The sequence below is a fragment of the Hypomesus nipponensis genome, chromosome 28 (genome assembly GCF_054491055.1).
Source record: "Hypomesus nipponensis isolate SF chromosome 28, ASM5449105v1, whole genome shotgun sequence".
Taxonomy (NCBI): Eukaryota; Metazoa; Chordata; class Actinopteri; order Osmeriformes; family Osmeridae; genus Hypomesus; species Hypomesus nipponensis.
The window spans coordinates 9,522,394-9,545,250 of record NC_140388.1 but is presented as its reverse complement, the minus strand read 5'-3'; the positions used below and the strand labels follow the sequence as shown (position 1 = coordinate 9,545,250).

The following is a 22,857-nucleotide window of genomic DNA, read 5'->3' as shown; positions in this document are numbered from 1 at the left end:
TTGCTGATGGTGTGGCCGATTTCCTTTTGTTTTGCAGTCGCAGGAGACGCGCCACTGAAGTCATGCAAAACACGGAACGGATTTTGCGGACCGAATGATAGGCCTATTTATTTGTCACACATAAATTACTCTCGGTAAATTGGACTTGAAAATATATCACTTCAGACGAGACAAAACACCTGGTCATGTCTTTATACCTTTCGCACAGTGTAAACCAAACGTTCTTTAATCTGTAAAATAAACAAGTCAATAATCTACTATTAAAGGACCAGGTGGCTTGTCTGCCAGGAACAGGACTTTGCTTCAGTAAATCATGTCGTTTTTCTGTTCAGTTCCAAAGGTTAATCTGGGTCAAAGCGTATAAACAGCGGTGCACGCTCCAACTCCACACTGAAAACGCCATCATGGTTAGTGTCTGTCTTTGAATAAAGGTGTACGGCCTAGATAATGTAGGCCTAGATGTCGTCCTTGATGTCAATTGAATTTTTTACTTTCTTCCTCTTCAGAGGTCACTGGTTCTTGGTGTGCTCCTGTGCGCTCTACCTTCAATGCTCAATGCTGCATGCTTCCGTGCTCAGACTACAGGTAAAAGACAAACCCAACCAAACAAACATGAACTAAAACACGAACTAAAGCATGAACTAAAACACAAACAGACAGTTAATGTTTTATTGTAATTTTTTTAATGACATCTTTATTTTTTATTTTTATTTAGGCAAGACCCATTGTTGGGACAGCGCAGATGAGACGTGGTATGCTGTGGGCTCCAACTGGAGAAACAAAGACTGCATGGAATGTAGTTGTGGCTCTGGCAACCCATTAGAAATGAGCTGCTGCTACGCGTGAGTATTGAGATCCCAAAATACCTAGATTTCTGTTACATATTTTGGTTTAAATTCTTGTTAAGAACATTGCTAATCTGTAACGCTGCTGAGACATAAAAATTGGCTGAAATGTTGACTCGAACTTTAAAGATGTTATTTAATTGCAGGTATCCAACTGGTATTACAATCCCGGATGACTGTGTCTCTGAGTTTGATCAGGAAACATGTGTACATATTATCCATAAAAAGGATGACCCTTCCACTCAGTGTGGAATCATCAGCGCTGTGGGATAAAGTTGCAGTTCTTTATGTTACTTTGAAGTGAATGAAATGATGTCATCTCATGTAAGGTGTGTCAATCAGGCTAGTTAGATCAACACTTGTATTATTGTTTTTGTTGATGTTATGTAAAGCACTTTGAGCTGCAATTCTTGTATGAAAAGTGCTATATAAATAAAGCCTTACTTACTTACTAATCTGTAATCATATCTGATGCTTTGGAAATGTGATCAGTTGAATAAAACACATTTAAACATTTGGCAATCCTGTAAGTGTTTTATGGTATATTATTGATATGAGATGCTATGAATGTAATGTGTTCCTGTATTATTGTTATTGACTTGTTCTTCATCACAACTCAAATGCATATCCTAGGTGATTGCACAATTGAGTTTACCATGAATCATTTTGCATACTGTACTATGTGTTCTTAAGGAACTAAACCACTGCCGGTACAATGTTTTGTTTTGGAAAAGTGATTTTGTCAAAAAGATCACCATGTTCCACTTCCTACCAATAGGCCTACAATGATCGATAACATACAATCATTTATATCTGTTATAAAACACAACTTCAAGTTCCAGGATTTGATATTCAAATGTCTTTTATTCATCTGATCCAATCCACATCACTAGAAAACACTAGTGTCCGACACAATAGTGTCAGTGACTGGTACAAAGAATCAGAATTTCACATGATATAGAACAATTGCTTCATTTTCCCGAAGCTTGAAGGATCGGACAGTTTGTGGACGGATCATCCTTTTTATGTACAATATGTTTACATGTTTTTTTATCAAACTTAGAGACACAGTCCTCCGGGATACGTATATTGTTTAGATACCTGGAAGTAAATAGCCAACGTGAGTAAAGGAAGCTGACCCAGTACCTTACTTTGCAAATGTACTCAGAAAATAAATGTTTGTCATACTATCTTAGTTTTTACAACCCCAAAAATATTATTCGGTCGCCAGCAGTACTTACGCATGGCAGCATGTCATTTCTACTTTTAAATCAGCGTCCAAGCGACAAGTACATCTAAGACAGTCACTGGTTCTCCAAGTAGACCCCACGGCATGCCAGGTCTGGTCTGCTTCATCCTGACACTTGGTTTCATCTAATAAAAATAAAAATATGAACTGTGTGAGAAGCCTTTACTGGTTATTTTGTGTCAAGACAGTTGGCCTTGTTTTTCACCTGAAAACCTAGCGACAGAACATGCAGCGTCGAGCATTGAAGGTAAAGCGCACAGGAGCACAGCAAGAACCAGTGACCTCTGAAGAGGAAGAGAGGAGGAAGAATGATTAAACATTTTAAAGACATTATAAGATTGAGATTATTTCATAACTGCGTTATGAAGGCCTTACACCTTCATTAAAAGACAAACACTCACCATGATGGCGTATTCACTGTCAAATACTTTTCAAGGGAGAGATGTCTATTGGTTTTAAACCATCATGATCTACTAACGTCATGTTTTGTGATCCTACAGACACACCTACTCTGTGTGGTTAATATTAGTGTAGGTCATTGACTTGTTTGTCTTGCAGATGACACAATGTTTCGTTAACCATAAACGATGTGTCCACAAACTTGGAGGGTAGGGTATTTTGTTTTCGTAGAGATATCCTCAGGTGTTTATTATTCCAGGAACCAGATTGACCAAATGTAACCTGTGTTTAGGGCTTTAGATTCAGACAATAGATTCACTGAATGGAATCCCATCACAGCAATTGTATTTTTTTCCAACCAAACTATAGTAAACTGACGTTTTACAATGCCAGAGGCAATGTATCTTTGAATGTAATATTGACATTCACACTTAGCTGTCTGTGTTGCTGAACCGCTCTCGTAGGACCTCAGTCATTAGGTTACACAACCCATTTATGGGGAAAAAAAACGTGTATTTCTGTTAACTGAAAAAATGTTCCCTATTTGACCTTTAACTGAAAATAAGTGCTTGGGTTTCTGAAATTCTAAATTCGGATCTGTTACCTTATATGACCACTAGATGGCAGCAAAAGTAGAGAGATGTCATTCGTCCTTAATTCTTTGTCTCCATTAACCCCAACTCTTTGTAAGAAAGGAAAGGAGACTCAGACACTTTAAGAAGGTTTGTGGAGACTGTGAGACACAATTACACAGTTCTCTGCGGAGCTGATGGGACATACCTTTTATTTCTAACAATAAGAGAGGAGAAAAGAAGAGGCCAAGTCGAGGGTGTAGCTTGGAGGTCACTGTTCTATCTTTGACCTGTGAAAAGAGTTTCCTGACCAAACAGATAGCATCTTCTCTTCCCTGACCACTGCAGCCATCAAAGCCACACTGCTGCTCTTTGGATAACTTATACGAGGACGGGAGGAAGAGACACCAGAGAGAGTCTCCTCACATTGGGGATCACGGTGGCTTCCTTTACTCTGAAAGAAGCTTTTTCTAATGGGAGCAATGTGCCAAGGGTTCTGTTTCCCTGTGGTCCTGGGTGCTGTGCTGGTGATGGTGACTGCTGGCAGCATGGGACATAACCAGGTCAGAGGACAGCCAAGACCGTCCTGCTTTGGAGGGTTTGACCTGTACTTTGTCTTGGACAAGTGAGTTACTCATCTACTTTGCCCTGTCACATTTGACTCATGTGAACCATGTTTGTTGTTCAGGATGCCATGCAGAATTTGTCCAATTCTGTGCTTTAGTGAAGGTCTGATGATTTGCTCATCAAAAACATTTTAGTCTCTGCAAGGTTTGTGTACAGTTTGTCTTTTAGTTGTTATGTCAGTGTCAACTGGCATGTTTCCTTATCTAACATGCATTTCTAAATGCCTGAGCATGATCTTAGGACAATCGCCACCGAACAAAAGAAGTCTTCCAAGATGACACTTTCAAGGAGTTGAGAATTAGCTTGCCTGAATAAGCAATGTACATCAGTAGGTGAATTCTGAACTGTCAGATGTCAAGGACATCTGTTAATGCCAGTTACAGTGTTTACAGGGATGAAGTTGGGCTATTCAGAACTGAATAGTCATTCCATCGCCCCCGGGGGTCATAAGGTAGTTTTGTTGCCAAGTGCTGACTTTCGAAAACTGTGATGTTGTGCACAACATCTCAAATAAACCATCTATTTCAATTCTTTAATTTAATTCCAGGAAAACGTTTCAGCATCACACCTTAATACTGTCTTTTATTCATTTTTGAAACAAATAAAAACGTATAGATTTCCTCAAAGGCAGGAATAGACTGACATCGTCAGCAGATGCATAATTCCTTCAACTTCAATTCTCACTGTAGCACACGTTTACTAACAGTTATGTAATGTCTCCTCAGTCACACATGGGTTGTACAGGCAAAGTATTCGGCAAATTCAAGGTCAAACGATTTCAGGTGTTTTTTCTTCTTCTGTTTGTTTATTTGACCCCGTTTGAACAGATGCCGACATAAAGACTTACAGACTAGTTGAGTCTGGTGCCCAGGATGGGAATCCTTTATACAAACCCTCTTTAAAATACAATTACAACAGTATTATGTACCTGTAATGTTTTTTTGAGTTACATAGATCAGGAAAAGCAAAACAGTGATCTCATATGGGAGTTCCTGGTATCAAAAGTGGGAACCAAATACATTTTTTCAACGCAAAAAACTTGCACTGCTTTGCATGCTTTAACGTAATCCTTTTCACTTAGTCAAGTTGTTGTCTTTGGACTGATTCTGGGACCTGTCTCTATGCACATCTGTTCCCAATCAGAAATAATTAGAATTCCAACAGCAGCCTACTATTTCCATAAGTGACCTTTGTGATACCACTGAGTTTACAGTATAGATGTTTCTTCAGGACTTTTACCTCAGATATCCTCTATGGCATGCCAGTGGAGAGCACCTGAATGATGTGAGAAACAGACCGTGTTTTCATATTGGACAATACCACTAGATATTAGCTACGTTAGTAGAAAATAATGTATGGTTCAAAGGTTATTTTCCCATGCAGATGATAGGAAGGGTCGGGTCAAAGGTTGGGTCAAAATCCTCGGGGTCAACTGTGTGCACTGACTCAATACATTGAATAAAGGATAAATGTTCAAAGTTGATGCAAATGACAACAGAATCTTGACTTTGTTAGCTTGTGTTCCATCAGGTAATTTATCAGATTGCAGTGTTGTGTGTTAATAAACAGGCCATTCCTTTACACTAGCCACTGAAATACTGTTAGAACTGTGAAATGCGTAAATTGTTGCCTTGTTATTAAGTCTAACTCTTCCTGTACTCCATTTCTAAGCAAGGCTACTACTGTATCTGGTGATGAATTTTCCATTTGACATACAGAGGAATGCCAGCAACAGGCAGACATTTCTGTATTGGCACAACATTTAGCTTAGTGGAAACTCTGGACTGAACCAAACGTCTCTTTTGCAGAGTTTTATCTGCAGTGTGCTCTGATTGTCCGCATCGGATAACAAATGCCAAGAGTCTAAGACAAAGGCCACAGGCTGTCCGCCAGTGCTTCACGACAAGTCGTCCTTCGCTCTCGTAAAAAGCTTGTTTGAACTGCACACAAACTGATGCTCTTTCCCTGTCATAACTGTCTTCTTGCAGTGTCTGTCTAATCACTTCTCTTCTTCTCCTCCTCCTCCTTCTTCTGCGTGTGCAACCTTTTCTCCATTAGGTCCAGATGTTCCAACTTCTCAGCCTCTTGGCTCCTCTCTGTGTATTGGGACTTATCTTGGTAACAATGGAAAAAAGAGGTGTTTGAGAAATGCAACGCTGCAAGGAAGACAGCGAGACAGTAGAGAATGTAGATTAGAAGTTATATCGCTATTATAGTGATACTGATAGTATTATAAGAATAATCCAGGTAAATCAAAAAGGAATGGGATTCATCACATGGGACGTTTGTCATAATGAGTTTCTGCTGTAAATTCCCACGGGGAAACACAACTGACTACTAGTTTTCTCAGACTCCCCATGTCCCATGATCTGAGAGAACCTTTCTGAGGTAAACCTTTACAAGGTCGGGAGTTCAGTGGGTTAAATGTGATCCTCCCTAAAACATAAACAATGGCAATGTTGTGTTATAAATTGGGTCAGACGTGAAAATAAACAACCTCTGTATCATTTGGTCAGCTGTGCTTAGTGGTGAGGTAGTGTTGTCTTACATCCTGGCCAGACTTGTCCAATTGTAAGTATAGAAGGACTCCAGCAAGTACAGTGTAATACCGGATAATTAACTTGACTACAATAACACTGAGATCATTACTGGTGCATTAGAAAGGCATTGTCGCGCCATGCGAAGTGATGTAACTGCTGTTCATCAGCATAAGGTCATTTATTCTGTTCAAATATGGCAGGCATCTAATCGTACAGCAATGCCTGCATCTTTTCATGCACAGAGATACCAGCAATGCCTGCATCTTTTCATGCACAGAGATACCAGCAATGCCTGCATCTTTTCATGCACAGAGATACCATCGATGAAAGCCTCATTCGGGGTGGAAGGAGAGAGTGATTCTGGAGGGAATATTAGCACACCATCACTTCAGCATAGCCTTGTTGTACCACAACTAAGTACAGCACAGTAACACAGCCTGCTTCTTCTGTCACTTTCCACTCAGGACGAGTGAAATAACTCCGAACATGTGATATATCTTTGTAGATCCGGGAGTGTTCAGCATCACTGGGAGGAAATCTATCACTTTGTTGAGCATCTGGCTCACAAGTTCATAAGGTGAGAATAGTGTTCACTCTCACGGAGGTAAGGAGACAGCACGCTGGACTCCATCGAAGACGTGACATTGCTAATCTGATCTCTCCTGAGTGTTTTCCTTTTCTTTGTGTCCACCTCAGTCCACAGCTGCGCATGTCCTTCATCGTGTTCTCCACAGAAGGGCGGATCCTCATGAGACTTACAGAGGACAGGTGGGTAAACATATTTACATTTGGTCAATTAGCAGACGCTCTTATCCAGAGCGACTTACAGTAAGTACAGGGACATTCCCCCCGAGGCAAGTAGGGTGAAGTGCCTTGCCCAAGGACGCGAAGTCATTTTGCACGACCGGGAATCGAACTGGCAACCGTCTGATTAATAGACCGATTCCCTAACCGCTCAGCCACCTGACCCCCTGAACACGCTTTCATGAACATGCTTCTCTGCCCTTTCAGCCCCTCACACACAAACACACACACACACACACACACACACAGACGTAATACCACCATTGTGGGTCGATAAGAACAGATTCAGTATGGAAAGGATCCTGCTTTTTGGACCTTTGTTTGTTCCAAACATCTCAATCTAAGACCACACACACATTTCAAATATGTTTGAGAATTCTGAATATCAAAACGTAAACGCGGCACAATATCCGTTCGGTGCTAAGAACTGGTAATGCTATTATTCTGGCAAACCACAGACTTTGAACATGTGGCTCACATATTGTGCGTGGTTATCTGTCTAATCTTTCCTTCGGCTCCATCCAGCCAAAAAACGTCTTCGGTGTTTATTGCCTTCCTGCTATCTCATTTTACACCAGTATAGTTTCCTTACTGTCTGACAGTGCCCTGTGCCAAAAGCTCACAATATCCCATTTTCATCTCCAAGTTTTGAAACCCTCGTAAAACCTTTGAAACAGAAAACTCTTTTTGAAAAGAGAGACCCGTGACATATCTTCGTCGGCACTGATTGTCTTAGTTGTTTGTCGTAACTGTGCGGATGGGATTTGTAGTCTGCGTGGTGTGTCGTAACTGTGTGGCTGGGATTTGTAGTCTTATCTGTCTCTCGGTCCCATCCCCCAGGGAGCGTATTCGACAGGGCCTTGAGGACCTCTATATGGTTCGTCCGGGCGGAGACACCTTCATGCACGAGGGCATCCAGAGGGTAAGCCGTCACCTGCCTCCACTGAGTCCTGAGCTGGACTTTTATCTCCACGATCTGGCGCGAGAACAGAGGCTGAAAATGGAGCCAAAATGACACCTGTATCAGTCTGCATCTGTGTTTGAGAGTGATTTTCCTCCATGAACAGCTTTAGACAGCGTGTAGTGTTTCATTACAGTTCCTCTTCTCTTACAGGCCAGCGAGCAGATCTACCATGGAAACTCTGAAGGTGTGAATGTGCTTTTCATCAACAACAAAAAATCCCCAAAATGTTTCCTGTCGTCTCTGATCCTTCTCTGGGTCTCTGTGTCTGTCTGTTGGCAAACTTGCAGAGTTTTGATGACTTCAGTGATAAGTAACTCATTCCCCAGAGTCCTTGTTGGAAGTCTGGCTTCTAATGGAAGTGATCTGTTCATCTGTTGCTAGGCTACCGCACCGCCAGTGTCATCATCGCTCTCACGGATGGAGAGCTGCATGAGGACCTCTTCTACTATGCAGAGAGAGAGGTGGGATGCAGTGTTATTGGGGAGAGAGAGGTATATAGGATGCAGTGTTATTGGGGAGAGAGAGGTAGGATGCAGTGTTATTGGGGAGAGAGAGGTATATAGGATGCAGTGTTATTGGGGAGAGAGAGGTATATAGGATGCAGTGTTATTGGGGAGAGAGAGGTAGGATGCAGTGTTATTGGGGAGAGAGAGGAAGGATGCAGTGTTATTGGGGAGAGAGAGGTAGGATGCAGTGTTATTGGGGAGAGAGAGGTAGGATGCAGTATTATTGGGGAGAGAGAGGTAGGATGCCGTCTGATAGGACAAGAGACAGCACAGATAAGGACACATGCCTAGGAGAGATAGAAAAAGAGAGTGCACATTGTAAAACTAACTATTTACTTGATGGTATAAATCCAGCGTTATATACATCATCGTGGCAGTCTTCTGAATCCTTAGTTTTGGTGAACAAAAAGGAGGTCAGGGCATCTGCCAAATTGATGTCTCCCATATGGCCCGTGAATGAAAGAGACTCAGTCATTGGCCACACATCTGCAGCAGGAACCAATGATTTATCTCAGCTCAAGAAGTACTTGTGCAGGCGTGTTTGAGCAGCGTGAGCGCCATGTGGACATGCAGGGCTGCAACTCACGCATGGATGAAGTGAGGCTGATGGCTCTCATGGCTCTAAAACACCCCAGTAAGAAGATCCTCATCCTAGGAGGGCTCCTCAAAGGGATTCTGTGAGGTCGGTCACACAGTGAGGAGCCAGGGCTTAGATTGCCTCTCAGGAAATTAAACATTTGGCACCGGGGTAATGAGAGGACTTAGAGGGCACAGGGCCCATTTACATCCCAGTTAGGGAACCAAACACTCCTCTGTGAGCTATGGTACATCAGTTGTCAATACCCTTGCTCCAGTATCTCTGAGTTGGTCTGAAGTGGTCAGATTTGCGAAATGCCGTGCGGTAACAGAGTCCATGTGTTGAGCCTCTTCCCTCTTCCCTTTTTGTTTTTTTTGTCTCCTTGTCCGTGAATACCTGACAGGCCAACCGCTCGCGCAGTCTGGGGGCCACAGTGTACTGTGTAGGGGTGAAGGACTTCAACGAGACACAGGTGTGTGCTTTTTACCGCTGGGCCTTCCCTCGTGCTCTGATCAGACACGGCGGCTCAAGCTGTCCACCAGGCACAGGCCACCGGAGGCCGTGTTGGGCTGGTAGCCTAGCATGGGAAGTTTCAAATCTGTATCAAGAAGGTGTGGCTTCTTTTTCGTGTTTTTGACTGCTAGGTGGTTGACACTTTTGTATTGATCTGCCTTCTGATTCGTTATCTGTCCCTAACAGCTTGCGAAGATTGCCGATAGCAAGGACCATGTCTTCCCTGTGAATGATGGCTTTGAAGCACTGCAGGGGGTCATTGATTCGGTAAGAATTTTGCTGGAACACACACACACAGACTATCAAAACAACGTATGAAATACTGTATGAACACTGTGCCGGTCAGCCTGCATCCTATTTGCCCAAAGTAAATAGTCCCTATATTATACTTCTTCATCTCACCACAATGTTTCTTCTGCAATCCAGTGAAACATTGATTGAATAGCACGCCGGAAACAAACTAAAATAGAACGAGAGAATAGCAAAAATAAATATTCCATCCATCACGACTCACCAGGATCTGACTTCCACTCACCTGCTGTGTGTCCGACTGCCCTTCTTTTGATCTGGCCGACTGGAGTCAAACCAAACACGCTAGAAACACGTACGCCGCGTTGTTAAGTTTCCACCTCAAAAGGTATCGACTTCTGTTTTCACATGAATGATTGAATGAGCATCGTGGGGGTCATTGTGTGTGTGTGTGTTGGTGGGGGGGGGGGGGGGTAATCATGGCTAGGGCAGTGGGGCTGCTTGCTGAGCAGCTGACTAGAGCAGGGAGGACTGCTTGCTGAGGATTCAACGGGACCAGCTGACTGTCATCTGGTGGTGATTATCTGAACGCTGAAAGCTGCTGGCCTGGACTCAAGGAAATAGGGCAGCGTGTCGTAAATCAGCCCGATGTTCAGGCGGGGGGAGAGTGCATGCTTCCTTTGACAGTAAGGGTACAGGGAGGCGCATGTGTTTGGGGCAGTGCAGTAGCAGGGCATGGGGGCGGGGCCACGAACAGCCTCCATCAAAACCGAGGAGAACGTAGAAAGAGGCTCCGGGGTACAGGCAGAGGAACGTGTAAGCACCGTCACCACTACCTGAGAGTAGACAATCATCTCAACTGACTGCATAGACGACAGTCTATGCAGAGGGACACGTCCGGTCGAAGCCTGGGGTTTCTTCCAAAAAACTGCCCCTTTGGACAACCCCAGGTTAACCCCTGACCCCTTTTCATTCCTCTCCCCCAGATCCTGAGGAAGTCCTGCATCGAGATCCTTGCAGCCGAGCCTTCCAGTATCTGTGCAGGAGGTAGGTGAGCTTTGTTACAGCCTGGCCCTCTCTGACCGCCACACACAAATATGGGGGCCCCCACCTTGATGTGCATCTCAATACAGGAAGTAAAGACCCTGATTGCGTTGACAGGCCGGGCCTGAGGGCCTGCTAAACTGTGGTAAAGAACGTCTGGACGGTAGCAGTCATTTGATATGACCCTGATTAGTTTTCTGGGTTAGCAAACTGCAGTTAGGACCCGCAACAGTCTGCGTTCCAGTGTCAGGAACCGCTCAATCATCGTCCGTCCTGCGGCCTTGCAAACCCCCCTGTTTAAAGGAAGTGTTTACACGTCTGGGGTTTGCGGTATTGGCTCTGGAGCCGCTGTCCGCATCCCCATGTGTGATGACGTCCCGTCGACCACGAGATCCGTCTCCCTCCAGGAGTCTGGGAAGGGGGATTTCATTTTACTGACCACTATGGTCAGGATCATGGTGGCTCTCAGTATGTCTGCTCACCAGAATGCGAGATGCTCCGCGCATAGAGAGACTAAGAACTTGAACTTCACTGTGCTGCGGGATGGCAGTCCATTGAATTTGACACTGACGTGGAATTCTACCGTGAGGCCTCCAATCCACTGCGTCTCTCAATGTCTCTTTTGTGTTTCTCGCCTCCGCTCCCAGAGTCTTTCCAGGTGGTGGTGAAAGGGAACGGCTTCCTTCACGCCCGGAACGTCGACAAGGTCCTCTGCAGCTTCCGAATCAACGACACCCTCACAAAGAGTAAGTACGACACCTAGTCAGTGTTAGTGGATGGGGGGGGGGGGGGGGGATGATGTTGTGACGTGCTACTCCTCCCTACTCTGCATAGGTCAACAAACAAACAGTCATTCCCTGCAGTCCAGGAGGGAGACTTCTGGGAATGAGCGGGCCAGAAGTGGGAGAGCACCGAGTAAGAGGCGGTTTGTGCCGGAATATCGACTGACTCACTGAGCGTCGAGCGCTCGTGAGCTCAGCGGGAGACGTCCTCGCCTGAGCGTGCGGCCTTGCCAGCGGTCCCTGCTGCGGCTTGGTACACTGCTTTAACAGCCTGGGCGAGGGCCAGAGCCAGGAGATAAAGGGAAAACAGCCCCGCGCACACAAGGCAGGCAAGGGGAAAAGACCTCGAGGCACATCGAAACCCCCTCCCCCCACCCCCATCCCCCCTTCCAGCTCAGTGGTCTTAAAAAGTGCTCTTAATAGGCGTGAGTCCCACCCACCCCACTCCCATGCACGCCACTCTGAGCTGTGGGAGGTGCTCTAGTAATTACAAACACAGAAGAAAGCTGAGGCCTAGCTTTGTCTGGCAGACTGAGCTGGAGGGGAGCAACAGCAGGTTTGGACCGGAAGTGTCTTTTACACCAAACATGGTCTGGTCTCAAGCTGAGGCAGATGCCATTGTGGAATCGGTTACTATGATGGTGTCCCTCACAGCAGTTTCATTTGAAAGGAGAGTTGTTTAGTGTTCGTCAAACTACCGTTGAGTGAACAGTTGGGGCTGTTGGTGTAAGTCATTTAGCGGTTGTCATTTTTTTGTTGTGCTCTGAAAATGCATGCGTGGTAATCAACATTTTGAGCTGTAATTAAAGAGGTTATGAGAGAGAACGTCCTGTCTGTTTGGCCTGTTCATGAAGGCTTGCCAGGGGGAACTGACAAGCTCCTATTTGCGAGCGATGACTGACGGCGAGGAAGTTTCAAGCTGGGCCTGTAATTGTTTGTGTGTGAGACATCCTGCTCTCCACAGACCGGCGAAAGTCATGGAAATAATTGAGGAAAAATTGCCTCCTTGTGTGTGTCCCTCCCTCACCCAAGCAGTCTATCCAGATATACATCCAGAGTTTATAATATGGCCGCCCTCCCTCCTCAGAGCTACATGTTTACCTCTAAACAACTCTTCCACGTCAGACACTGCTGGGACACCCTGCTGATGAAAACATTTGGGCCCACCTGTTAGATGACACCTTCCTGTGGGCTCTTGTGAATTACGGGAACATTTCACCTCCCCTTGAGGCCTTTCCTGTAACACTTCTGACCCCCCCCCCCTCCCCCTCTATCACCTTCCCCAACCCTCCGCCATCCTCCCTCCTCCTCCATCCTCCTCCTTCCTCTCCCACCCCATCCGGAGGAAAGAGGTGGTGTGTAGCTACATGTGTCGAGCAGCTGAATGGTTGTCTGGGTCCTTGTCTCCAGAAAGAGCAGCCACACACACAAGGCCCCCTGAGCTCAGAGAGGACCAATTACACAAAGGCTCCCTGGATCAGAGAGGACCAATCACACAAAGGCTCCCTGGATCAGCGACGAGCAGAATGAGGCTCCAGCACCTGCAGCTCAGCCCCGTGACTAGGACGACGTGATGAGAATGATATGGACCTTATTATGAATATGAGCAGGGTTCATCAGGACGGGTCAGCGTTCGGTTTGAGTTACGAGCTCTGCAATTGGTGGAATCAGGCTCAGCCATTTCCTGTGCTTTATTGAATCATCAAAAAATGCTGAGCACATGCCTGTCTGCAGCTCCCAGTAAAACACAACCTTCCACTACGCTCAGGGCATAAACATTGCAATAAAGTGTTGTGACACAGACAAGGACTGGTTGCCAGCATCCCGACCCCTGAAGTATCACACAGTCCAAATTAAAGGAGACACGACCAGTGTAGGTATTTTGACCCTGGACGTTTCTTCATAAAGAGTTCCGTACTCTCAGTCCTCTATGGGCCTTGCAAGGCCGTCTGCCTCCTTTGATGGTTTTGGTCAGTGCAGGGTTCACGGTGGGAGCACGTGGGCGTGAACCCTGGGATGATATCAGGCTGAGTTTGTGTTGGCCCAGAAACTTGTTTGGCAGGCAGTAGTTGATCTCCTCCCGCTTCCTGATTCCAGCTCCTCTTTTCCCACCTCGCTCCTCCTCCTCCCTCTTCCTTCTCCTTCCTTTTCCCTCCCCCTCCTCTGGCTCCCTCTTTCCCCCTCTCCTCCCTCCACGCTCCTCCTCTTCTCCCTCCTCCTCCCACCTCTTTTCCTCTCCCTCCTCCTCTCTCTCCTCCTTTCTCTTCCTCCTCATTCCTTTTTCCCCTCCTCTCCCTCCATGTGTCCTCCTCTCCTCCCTCCTCCTCTCCCTCCTCCTCTCTCTCCTGCATGCTGTTGCTCCAGAAGAGAGAGCGCAGAGCCGTGGTGGTTTCCTCAGGACTGGGGTATGTCCAGTCTGAGCCAGGACAAACACGGGCCCGCGGGCGAGGACGATCCCTGGATCACTCCTCCGGAGAGACACAGTGAATCAAGACCCTCCTCGTACGCAAGGCTACCGTGTGGTTTCAATCAGTGTGCTCATCTTGGTTTTTAAGGGTCTGTTTTCGACACAGACTCTTGCTTAAGCAAAACTGGGCGTGTCTTTAGGGTTAAACGGTTCTGTCAGGGTTGATGGGTAAATATGACATCACCCAACCGATGTCCAAAACAAATCCTATCACTGTTTATCACTTATAATCCAACAACATTCTTGTTCGAAGTTCTACCCCCAGCTGTAATATAAACAGATTGCTTAAAATTCCCTCAGGACTCCAGATCGTGGTGTTTTGATTTCTCGTGATCTCTTCCAGCTTGGCGACAGCAGTTGTGTGTCTAGTGTCTAGGTATTGTGTGTCGAGTGTCTCTCACTGACCGGTCTCTCCTCCGCTCCTCCTCCAGTGGTGAAGCCCCTGGTGGTAGAAGACACGTATCTCTTATGTCCCGCTCCAGTCCTGAACGAAGAGGGCATGTAAGTATCGCCATGACAACTTACCTCCATTCCCTTCCAACTTCCCACCCACCAGGCAGCAAACATGACTGGAGCCTCTCGCGTCTCTGTGTTTACAGGGCGGCCAGCCTCTACGTCAGCATGAACGAAGGCCTCAGCTTCATTTCCAGCTCAGTCACCATCACTACAGTGGGCTGTGTGAGTACATGCCGCGGTTCCGCAAACAGCCTGTTATGGCAGTGGTTGGGCTGGGTTAACCAAGGCTAGAAAGCCTAAGGCCAAGCCTGATACCCACAGCGCACTCGGAAGATAAACATCTCTGTATCTCTCTCCGTCTCTCCCTCTCTTTCCCCTTCCTCTCTCTCCCTCTTCCCTCCCTCTCAATCCTCTCCACCCCATCTCTCTCTGTCTCTGTCTCTCTTTCCCCTTCCTCTCTCTCCTTCTCTCCACCCCATCTCTCTCTCTCCCTCTCTTCCCCTTCCCTCCTTCCCCCCTCCCTCGACCGCCCCAGTCGGATGGGACCATACTGGCCATAGCTCTGCTCATCCTGATGCTGCTGCTGGTCCTGGTCCTTCTCTGGTGGTTCTGGCCTCTGTGCTGCACTGTGGTGAGTCGACCTTGACGACGCACTGGCTTCACAAACGCTCTCTACACACACCCTACACACACTCTACACACACACTCTACACACACACACACCGCGACAGAAGAACAATGATCTCACATGAGGTGATGGGAGACCACATCTAGGGTCTCTGAAGAGACGGAACTTCTCTGACAGGATTGAGGACAGTATCCAGTGACACTGCCCTGAGTCTTGGTATGAAGTGTTTTTTAGATTAGTTTTGTCAGAACGAGTCCCTCTCCCGGGCACCTTGTTGACCTGAACAACAGGGGGGACAGTACATAGAATCGGTGGGAGATGGGAGTCCTTGGCATTCTGGACCCCAGTGGATTTAGTGAGTCTATTATCCCGGGGCTCAAGGTCAACGGGTACAGGTGTGCTGAAGTAATTAGCATGTCTGTTAAAGGAATCAGTGCCCCTGAGGGGTCACAGACTTGTTGACCCCTCAAGACTGGGGTGTGAAACTTGGCCACAAACACTCACAATCCTCTACTCTGTACCTCAGCCACACCCAGAGTGAAGGGAGGTTAACACGATTCTTTGTGGAAAGATGTAGAGTGAAGAGTCCTTCATGTGATATAATGAGCAGCTGGGCACAACTGTGGCAGCTGACATCATTTCCCCTGATCCAGCATAACACACAGCTCTGTTTACAATGCGCAGATGAACCATCTGAATCCTTCTGGACTTTATTTATTAAGGCCTCTTTAGGCGTGGATGAAGTTGAAATGGAAGAGCCTTGGTCTCTTTCATGAGTCAAAAAAAAAAAAAAAAAAAAAAGGCAACATCTAATCCAAATCAGTTTTTACGAGTTTGGAAACAGAACAATTTGGAAAGAACCTGGGAGAGATGTCAGCTTTTACAACATGACTTTCTCTCCATACTTTCACTTCTTGTCAGTTATTTTCAGTTGAAGCCATTGCCCAGCACTGTTTGGGAAAGTGATGCTAGGTAACCATGGGAAATCAGCTTAGGCTGTGGCCAAACAGCCTAGAGGAAAATAAGCATAATGTCAAGTCATTAATATTCATTAATCTGTCCTTCTCCAGAAGGATGCATGGGATGGTACCATGTTATGAGGACTACAAACTGTTAAGCGTAACATTGCAGACTACTATCTTACAATATGATAACTTGAGGCCCATACAAAAGGATATCGTTGTAGTTTATGTATGTGAAGGAGAGTTACCTGTTTTTATCAGAAGCATGTTTTACAGTTGGTTCCGTGGAATTCCTCTCTGTCTCAAAACAAAAGGACAAGGCACACTTAAAGCATCTGTTTGTGTCCCACCTACCTCCTCTAACCAGCAGTCCAGGTCCAGAATCTGGCTGGCAGATTTCTTAGTCAACACAACTCTCTAGTAAACAGAGAAAAGGAAGAAACAAAAAAAACAATTCCTGAGCAATGTGTCTTTATGTAACCTTGTTTTTTGCCCCAGGATTGGTTATATATGAAGTGAATATAAAAAAAGAAGTGTAATTTGAAGCATGTTTTTCTACTAGAACTAAAACCCTGCCCCCTTCTTCTGTGCCCCCCCCCCCCTGCTTCCCAGATCATCCATGAGCCCCCACCTCCAGTGATAGAAGACAGCTCGGTAAGAAAACTATTTTGTTGTTTGAGTGAGATTGTGCAACAGGAGAACATTTTCCATCCCCTGTTACAGAATGACATAGTTGTGAATGCAATGGCTGAACGTTAAACAGAAGAAGTAGCACAAGTTCTTTTTTGGGCTAAACTGCCATTTTAGAGGAAGTTCTGGAGTTCATTGAATAATATTTATGTAGACGATATGGTATTTGTAGGGGCCAGGAATTATTTATTTGTATTATTGTTTACTGTTGTATTATTGCAGTGTGATGGAGTCACGTGGTTATGGGCGGTGACACTCAATTAGTGTTAAAGCGCCTGTACACCTGTACACCTGTACACCTGTGGGCTTGCATGTAGGAAGAGGGGTCGCCTTACTTTTTGTTGACCTCAAACATTTTTTTATCACAACATTTTTCCAGATTGCTGTAACTCCTTTTGACTATGACTTCTGGACATTCAAATACTTCAATACTTTTCAGCAATAGCGCACCAGCCTAGGAAACAACCCAACCTCAGCCTCTCAGCGAGTTTTAGTGTCCAATGTAGTCGCTACAGTATTGTTAAACATACCTTGAGATCTGTAGAAAGGTAGTCCATTGACTTATGCCTTTGATTTCCCTGTTTCATGTATATATTTAACAACTTTTGTGTGATAATCATGCCATTGTCTTTCCAGCCAACTCAATCTGAATGTACTGTAACTGGATTTTTTCTGATCCTGTTTTTGACTTACAGTTATGGTTTCAATTATTCAGAGAAAAATAAAATGTCTTTGTGAATCGTGTCTACCCTCAGGGATTTTCTAATCAGATAAATATGGCTTTTCATAGAGATAAATACATTCACTACAACAGTGAGGAAATCAACGTAATTGAACACAAACAACAAACTATTTTCCCTGTCAACAAGTGAGAGCTGTTTGAACTCAGTTGGTACGCTCCACAGACCAGTGAGAGTCTGGGAGGTAACCAGCGTGATGGCGTCAGAGAGTGGTTCCAGCAGTCGTGAGTGGGAGGGCAGGGGTCTGGAGAGATGGGGTAGAGCCCGACTGAGTACAGAACAAACAGCAGAGATAAGGCTGATAACAGGGGGGGAAGGAAGGGGCTAAGAGTGCATCATTTGCTGTGCCTAATGACATTGTGTCCTTGGGCAAGGCACTTCACCCTACTTACCTCGGGGGGAATGTCCCTGTACTGACTGTAAGTCGCTCTGGATAAGAGCGTCTGCTAAATGACTAAATGTAAATGTAATCATGCCATATGAAGAAAACGTAAAACCGTAGCGTGACGGAAAGAAACGAAAGAGAACGCGTGGGCATGTTGAGACATGACCTTCCCCTCTGACCTCCCGCTCTCCTTGCCTCTCCGATCAGGATGAAGAGGAGGACGGGGGGCCAAAGAAAAGGTGGCCCACGGTGGACGCCTCCTACTACGGCGGCAGGGGCGTGGGGGGCATCAAAAGGATGGAGGTGAGGTGCCCTGGAGTTGATAGGTTTGGTTGGAACATCCGGCGAGGACAAAAAAAAAAGTTTTATGACCTCATATGCTAACACTCGCTAATTATTGGTGGGAGGACATTTCAATAATCTCTTGACGTTGGTTTAGGGATCTTTCTTTACTATTCACACCACATACAACGGAAACCTCTGGAGTACATGAGAATGCATCTGTTGTTGACACGGGTGTCTGAATGCGCTGGAGAGTACAGAGAGGTGTTGTCTGGGGCTTCCTTCAGGTGCGCTGGGGGGAGAAGGGCTCCACAGAGGAAGGGGCCAAGCTGGAGAAGGCCAAGAACGCCAAGGTGAAGATGCCCGAGCAGGACGACGCTCAGCCCGCCGCGCGGGTGCTCAACAACGGCTCGCGGAAACCCCACGGCCCTCACAAGTGGTACTCCCCCATCAAGGTACTGCCCCTCCCCCATCATCACCTCCCTGCTGCATGACTACCTGTATGTTTAGCCTGGGTTCTTCTCCTCTCTTTCACCAACCGTCTTTGGATGAGGGGATCCCTCACTGAATTGCTCCTCTCAAGGTTTCTTACCATTTTTGTTTTCCTCCTCTAGTGAGTTTTTCTGGGAGTTTTTCCTTGTCTTCCTTGAGGGGTTTAGGTTGGTTGATGGGCAGTTCTATGGGCGTAGGTGAAGCCCCTCTGTGACATTTCTTGTAAAAAGGGTAGTACAAACACATTTTGATTTGAGGTACTCTTCCTCATCATCGTTATCGTAAATCATCAAACCAGATACAATCTCTGCCTGGCTATGGAGGGACAGAATACGGCAGGACACTGAAGCCGCTTCGTTGGGTGTAAAAGCTGACCATGCGGGCGTTCTGGTGAGGTGGCGGGCGCACTGCAAGGTCTAGTCCCGGTGAAGGCAGCCAGGCGAGGGTTAAAGGCATCGTTCTGCTCTACCCTGGCAGTCAGCAGGGGAGCTCTGATAGAAACCAACCCCAGCTGAGCTGTGCTCCGGGGGACAGCACAGCCAACAGTTTAGTGAAGGAAAACAGATTCTTTCAGTTTGCGCTGTCCCCTCTCCCTCGACCTCCTGGTGCTGGCTGCAGCCGAGCAGAACTGACGAAGAGCAAAGAGCTAAAAAAGAAAATTCGAAGTGGATAAGTGCGTAATTTAGGTCATGTGTTTAATCATTGAATCAAAGTCAGAGGGGTTTTTGGGGGGGTGACGTCGGGGCTAAGAAATGCCTCGAACGAGAGAGAAAGCGGAGCTCGGGAAGTCGTACGAGCCCCACGCAAGGAGCCTGTGTGTGATATCCTCCCTCTCTCCACCGTAGGGCAAACTGGACGCCCTGTGGGTCCTGCTGAGGAGAGGCTACGACCGCGTGTCACTGATGAGACCACACCCTGGGGACAAGGTGAGAGAACCAGGAACCGTGTCTCGGGTCACAATGTCACGTGTCAGTGCCGTGTGTACAATTGCTTGTGAAGAAAAAAACATTTTCAAAAGTACAAAGGTTTCAATGGTGGTCTTTGTTATTACTTTAACTACGCACCTATACACAGTGAACTCCCCTCCATCCTCGTCTAATAACTCGGTCTAAATTGGTCTTTAGTGGAGTATGAATTAGAGTAGTATAGGGTTGGCAGGAGTACATTGTTAAGCACCATAAGAGGTTGTGAATATAAGACAGCTGTTGGCCATAAAGCACGCATAGAAATAGAGGCTGCTGGGAACTTTGTGGTGAGTTGGCACTCAGACTGCAGTACGTAGCTCCAATGCATACCAGCTTAAAGAATTCCCGTAGTCTGGTCAAGTCATTATAGAGACCCAGCTCCCCCGCTCTTCCACAGGACTCTAGATTCAGGGGGCAGGGCTGACTCATCTGCCTGACCTGTGCTGCTCAGACATCGGGCTGTGGGGATGCAGAGCTGTGGCCGGGCCCTGGGGATGTGGATGTGGGGGGGGGGGGGGGGGGGGGGGGGGAGTCATCCCCTGGTCTGTACTCCCTTATCCCAACAACAAGCTGGGATACGAGTTCAGGGTGGGGAAAAATGCATATTCAGCCCGACTGGGAATTATGTAATCTGGAGGTTTGGTTGGCACATACGGTATAATTACTCAGAAATGTGCTGTGAGTCCATGTTGTGCAACAGGCTTGATTTACTCGTGTTTGTTTACTGTACATGTTCATAAAGCGGTGTGGTTCCTCGTGCAAAGGAGGTGGTTCCACTGGAACTGGGGATGTTGTGGCTGCAAGACAGGCTCACACGGACGCAGGAAGAAGAAGAACACAGAACTGATACGGAACCTCTGTTTTACACAGCTGTTTCTTCCTGCTGTTTGATAGCAATAGACAAGAGGAGGAGACATGTTTAGCTGTCTTCTCCTGCTGACGCGCTCCTAAACAGTCCGTAATGAAGAGACCAGGAGAAAAGTCTCCATAAAACTGTTCTTTAGTACACAGGAAGCCAGGTGGAGAATGCTACATGTTGCTTGATGACTCTCGGTAAACAAGCCTGCTCTGGTTGCAATTAGGATATCTACAAGTATTGCTTTTATAGTTTCCCCTGGTGTGATGGAGACAGGCTGAAGTAGGTTCTGGTCCCCACCCCTTACCCACCCCCAGCCCCGCCCCCAGCCCCAGCCCCAGCCCCAGCCTCAGGCACAGGCCTCCCCCCTATCCCTAGTCTCTGCCAGGCCTTCTTGTTCCCCTGGGTCTCCAGAGGCTAGTGGAGAGAACACAAAGTATACCTTTCTAGATGAGAGAAGCACAGTTTTCCTTTGTCAGAGCTTCTTTACTGAGTCTCTCAAGACCAGGGTGTTGTTTTATTTTAATGACCTAAAGAAACCATTTTAACTTACCACACAACAACAATTGAATTAGCTTGAGACATTTAAGCAATTTGGTCTTGGTCTTTATATGTTGTGGTACAAAATTACATGAGAGAGTAGAATACATAATGGATATTGTTGCACCAACAGACAATCTAAGAGAGACAAGTACTCATAATTCACAGTAGATTTGTCACCAAACGACAACCATGTTACATATTTCACGAAGTCAAAAGGGCAGCAAAATCCAATTACTGGTACATACTGTCCAATACACTGCACAATATACTGTGTGGTGAGTTTGGGGAATTCAAGTCCTGATCTGAGTAACCTAGCAGAGTGTGGGCCTCTGCGGAGCACCCTGTCTGAGCTTTCACACCAGAGGGGCTAGTTAAAAAGAATAGTGGCTGTTAGCTGTCCTCCCACTAAGTCATCCACAGGGGAACCATGAACAGCTCTATAGAGGAGAAACATAGAGCATCTCTATAGAGTGAAACATAGAGCATCTCTATAGAGGAGAAACATAGAGCATCTATATAGAGTGAAACATAGAGCATCTCTATATAGTGAAACATAGAGCATCTCTATAGAGTGAAACATAGAGCATCTCTATAGAGGCGAAACATAGAGCATCTCTATAGAGGCGAAACATAGAGCATCTCTATAGAGTGAAACATAGAGAATCTCTATAGAGTGAAACCTAGAGCATCTCTATCAAGGTAAAACATAGAGCAGCTTTATAGTGGACTATGTTTTAAGGGAGATACTCAATTTGCCAAATGTATGATTAGGTTATACACCAGATAAAGACACGAGACACTTTTAATCACAGCCTATTTACTGTAAACAATCCAGTCAAGTGACGTCTGTGTACACGACACACGCTTCCTGAAAATGTGGTCGCCGTGGGAGTATCTGGTGCATCCATCAGTCCTTTTGATTTGTAACAGTAAGAAGCCAGAGGCATTTTTATGCTTCTATCTAATTCATCTGACGAGCCCAAGTGTCAAAGCAATAAAGAACTGTACACGTGTGCTTCGTCAAGGCAACAAGACAGGAGAGACCATGACGAAGTGTTAGTTTAGCTGAGCGAGGGGGGGGCAGGCTCCTCCTTACTCTCTGCTTTACTGTACAACACCAGACTCTTCTGCGACCCCGTCTGCAGGAAGGGCTGTAGGTGTGTACAGTATTTATGAGGCGCTGCTTTTCCTCCGGCCTAGATTTGTGGGACAGAGATTTATTCCCGCAGATGTGTTTCCTTAAACCGCGTTTTGGTTTGTCGTTTCAGGGTCGATGCATGAACTTCACCAGGGTCCCTTCCAGTCCTCCTCCGCGCTACCCAAACTACAACCATCATCCATCCCTTACCTACAACCCATCCAGAGCCTGCAGTCCTCCCACGCCCCCCTGCAGTCCTCCGTCCTCCCCCTCTCCCTCCTCCACCCTGCCCCCACTGCCCCCGACCCCACCTCCTCTCTTCACCTCGCCGTCTCCCCCCATCACACCCCCTCCTTACACCCCCCCTCCCACTCGGGCTCTCCCGCCGGCCGCTCTGTGCATAGCTCCTCCCCCGGTGTCCCCGCCCAGCTCCCCTCCTCCCGCTTCCCCCACCGGCTCGCTGCCCCCGCCCCCGCAGGGACCTCCTCCAGGGAGAGCCCCGCCCCCCTCCCGCCGGCCGCCACGCCCCTCTCTGTGAGCCCAGCCAATGAGGGGGGAGAGAGGGACACGAGGGGGGGGGGG

The 22,857-nt window shown here is 46.6% G+C and overlaps 3 protein-coding genes across 4 annotated transcripts; 2 read left to right on the top strand and 1 right to left on the bottom strand.

The window, feature by feature from the left end:
* Positions 1-4: 4 nt before the first annotated feature.
* On the top strand, positions 5-1,359 carry LOC146219925 (beta-microseminoprotein-like). Its single transcript, XM_084694673.1, has 5 exons — positions 5-134; positions 333-407; positions 507-585; positions 716-842; positions 992-1,359. Exons 2-5 carry the CDS (start codon positions 405-407, stop codon positions 1,116-1,118), a joined length of 336 nt encoding a protein of 111 aa, XP_084550799.1. The 5' UTR covers positions 5-134; positions 333-404; the 3' UTR covers positions 1,119-1,359.
* Positions 1,360-1,689: 330 nt separating this feature from the next.
* LOC146219924 (small serum protein 2-like) lies at positions 1,690-2,584 on the bottom strand. Its single transcript, XM_084694674.1, has 4 exons — positions 2,496-2,584; positions 2,300-2,378; positions 2,087-2,219; positions 1,690-1,946 (listed from the first exon to the last, which is right to left on the bottom strand). Exons 1-4 carry the CDS (start codon positions 2,496-2,498, stop codon positions 1,817-1,819), a joined length of 345 nt encoding a protein of 114 aa, XP_084550800.1. The 5' UTR covers positions 2,499-2,584; the 3' UTR covers positions 1,690-1,816.
* A 638-nt stretch (positions 2,585-3,222) lies between these two features.
* Positions 3,223-22,857, top strand: LOC146219923 (anthrax toxin receptor 1-like). 2 transcript variants are annotated; one of them, XM_084694346.1, is made up of 18 exons: positions 3,223-3,690; positions 6,738-6,809; positions 6,929-7,000; positions 7,877-7,958; positions 8,151-8,184; positions 8,382-8,461; positions 9,487-9,555; positions 9,783-9,863; positions 10,832-10,892; positions 11,537-11,635; positions 14,570-14,639; positions 14,738-14,816; positions 15,130-15,225; positions 16,797-16,838; positions 18,207-18,302; positions 18,569-18,736; positions 19,619-19,699; positions 22,406-22,857. In XM_084694346.1, exons 1-18 carry the CDS (start codon positions 3,539-3,541, stop codon positions 22,811-22,813), a joined length of 1,842 nt encoding a protein of 613 aa, XP_084550472.1. In that variant the 5' UTR covers positions 3,223-3,538; the 3' UTR covers positions 22,814-22,857. The 2 variants fall into 2 exon arrangements, with proteins under 2 accessions (XP_084550472.1, XP_084550473.1); XM_084694347.1 differs by lacking the exon at positions 6,738-6,809.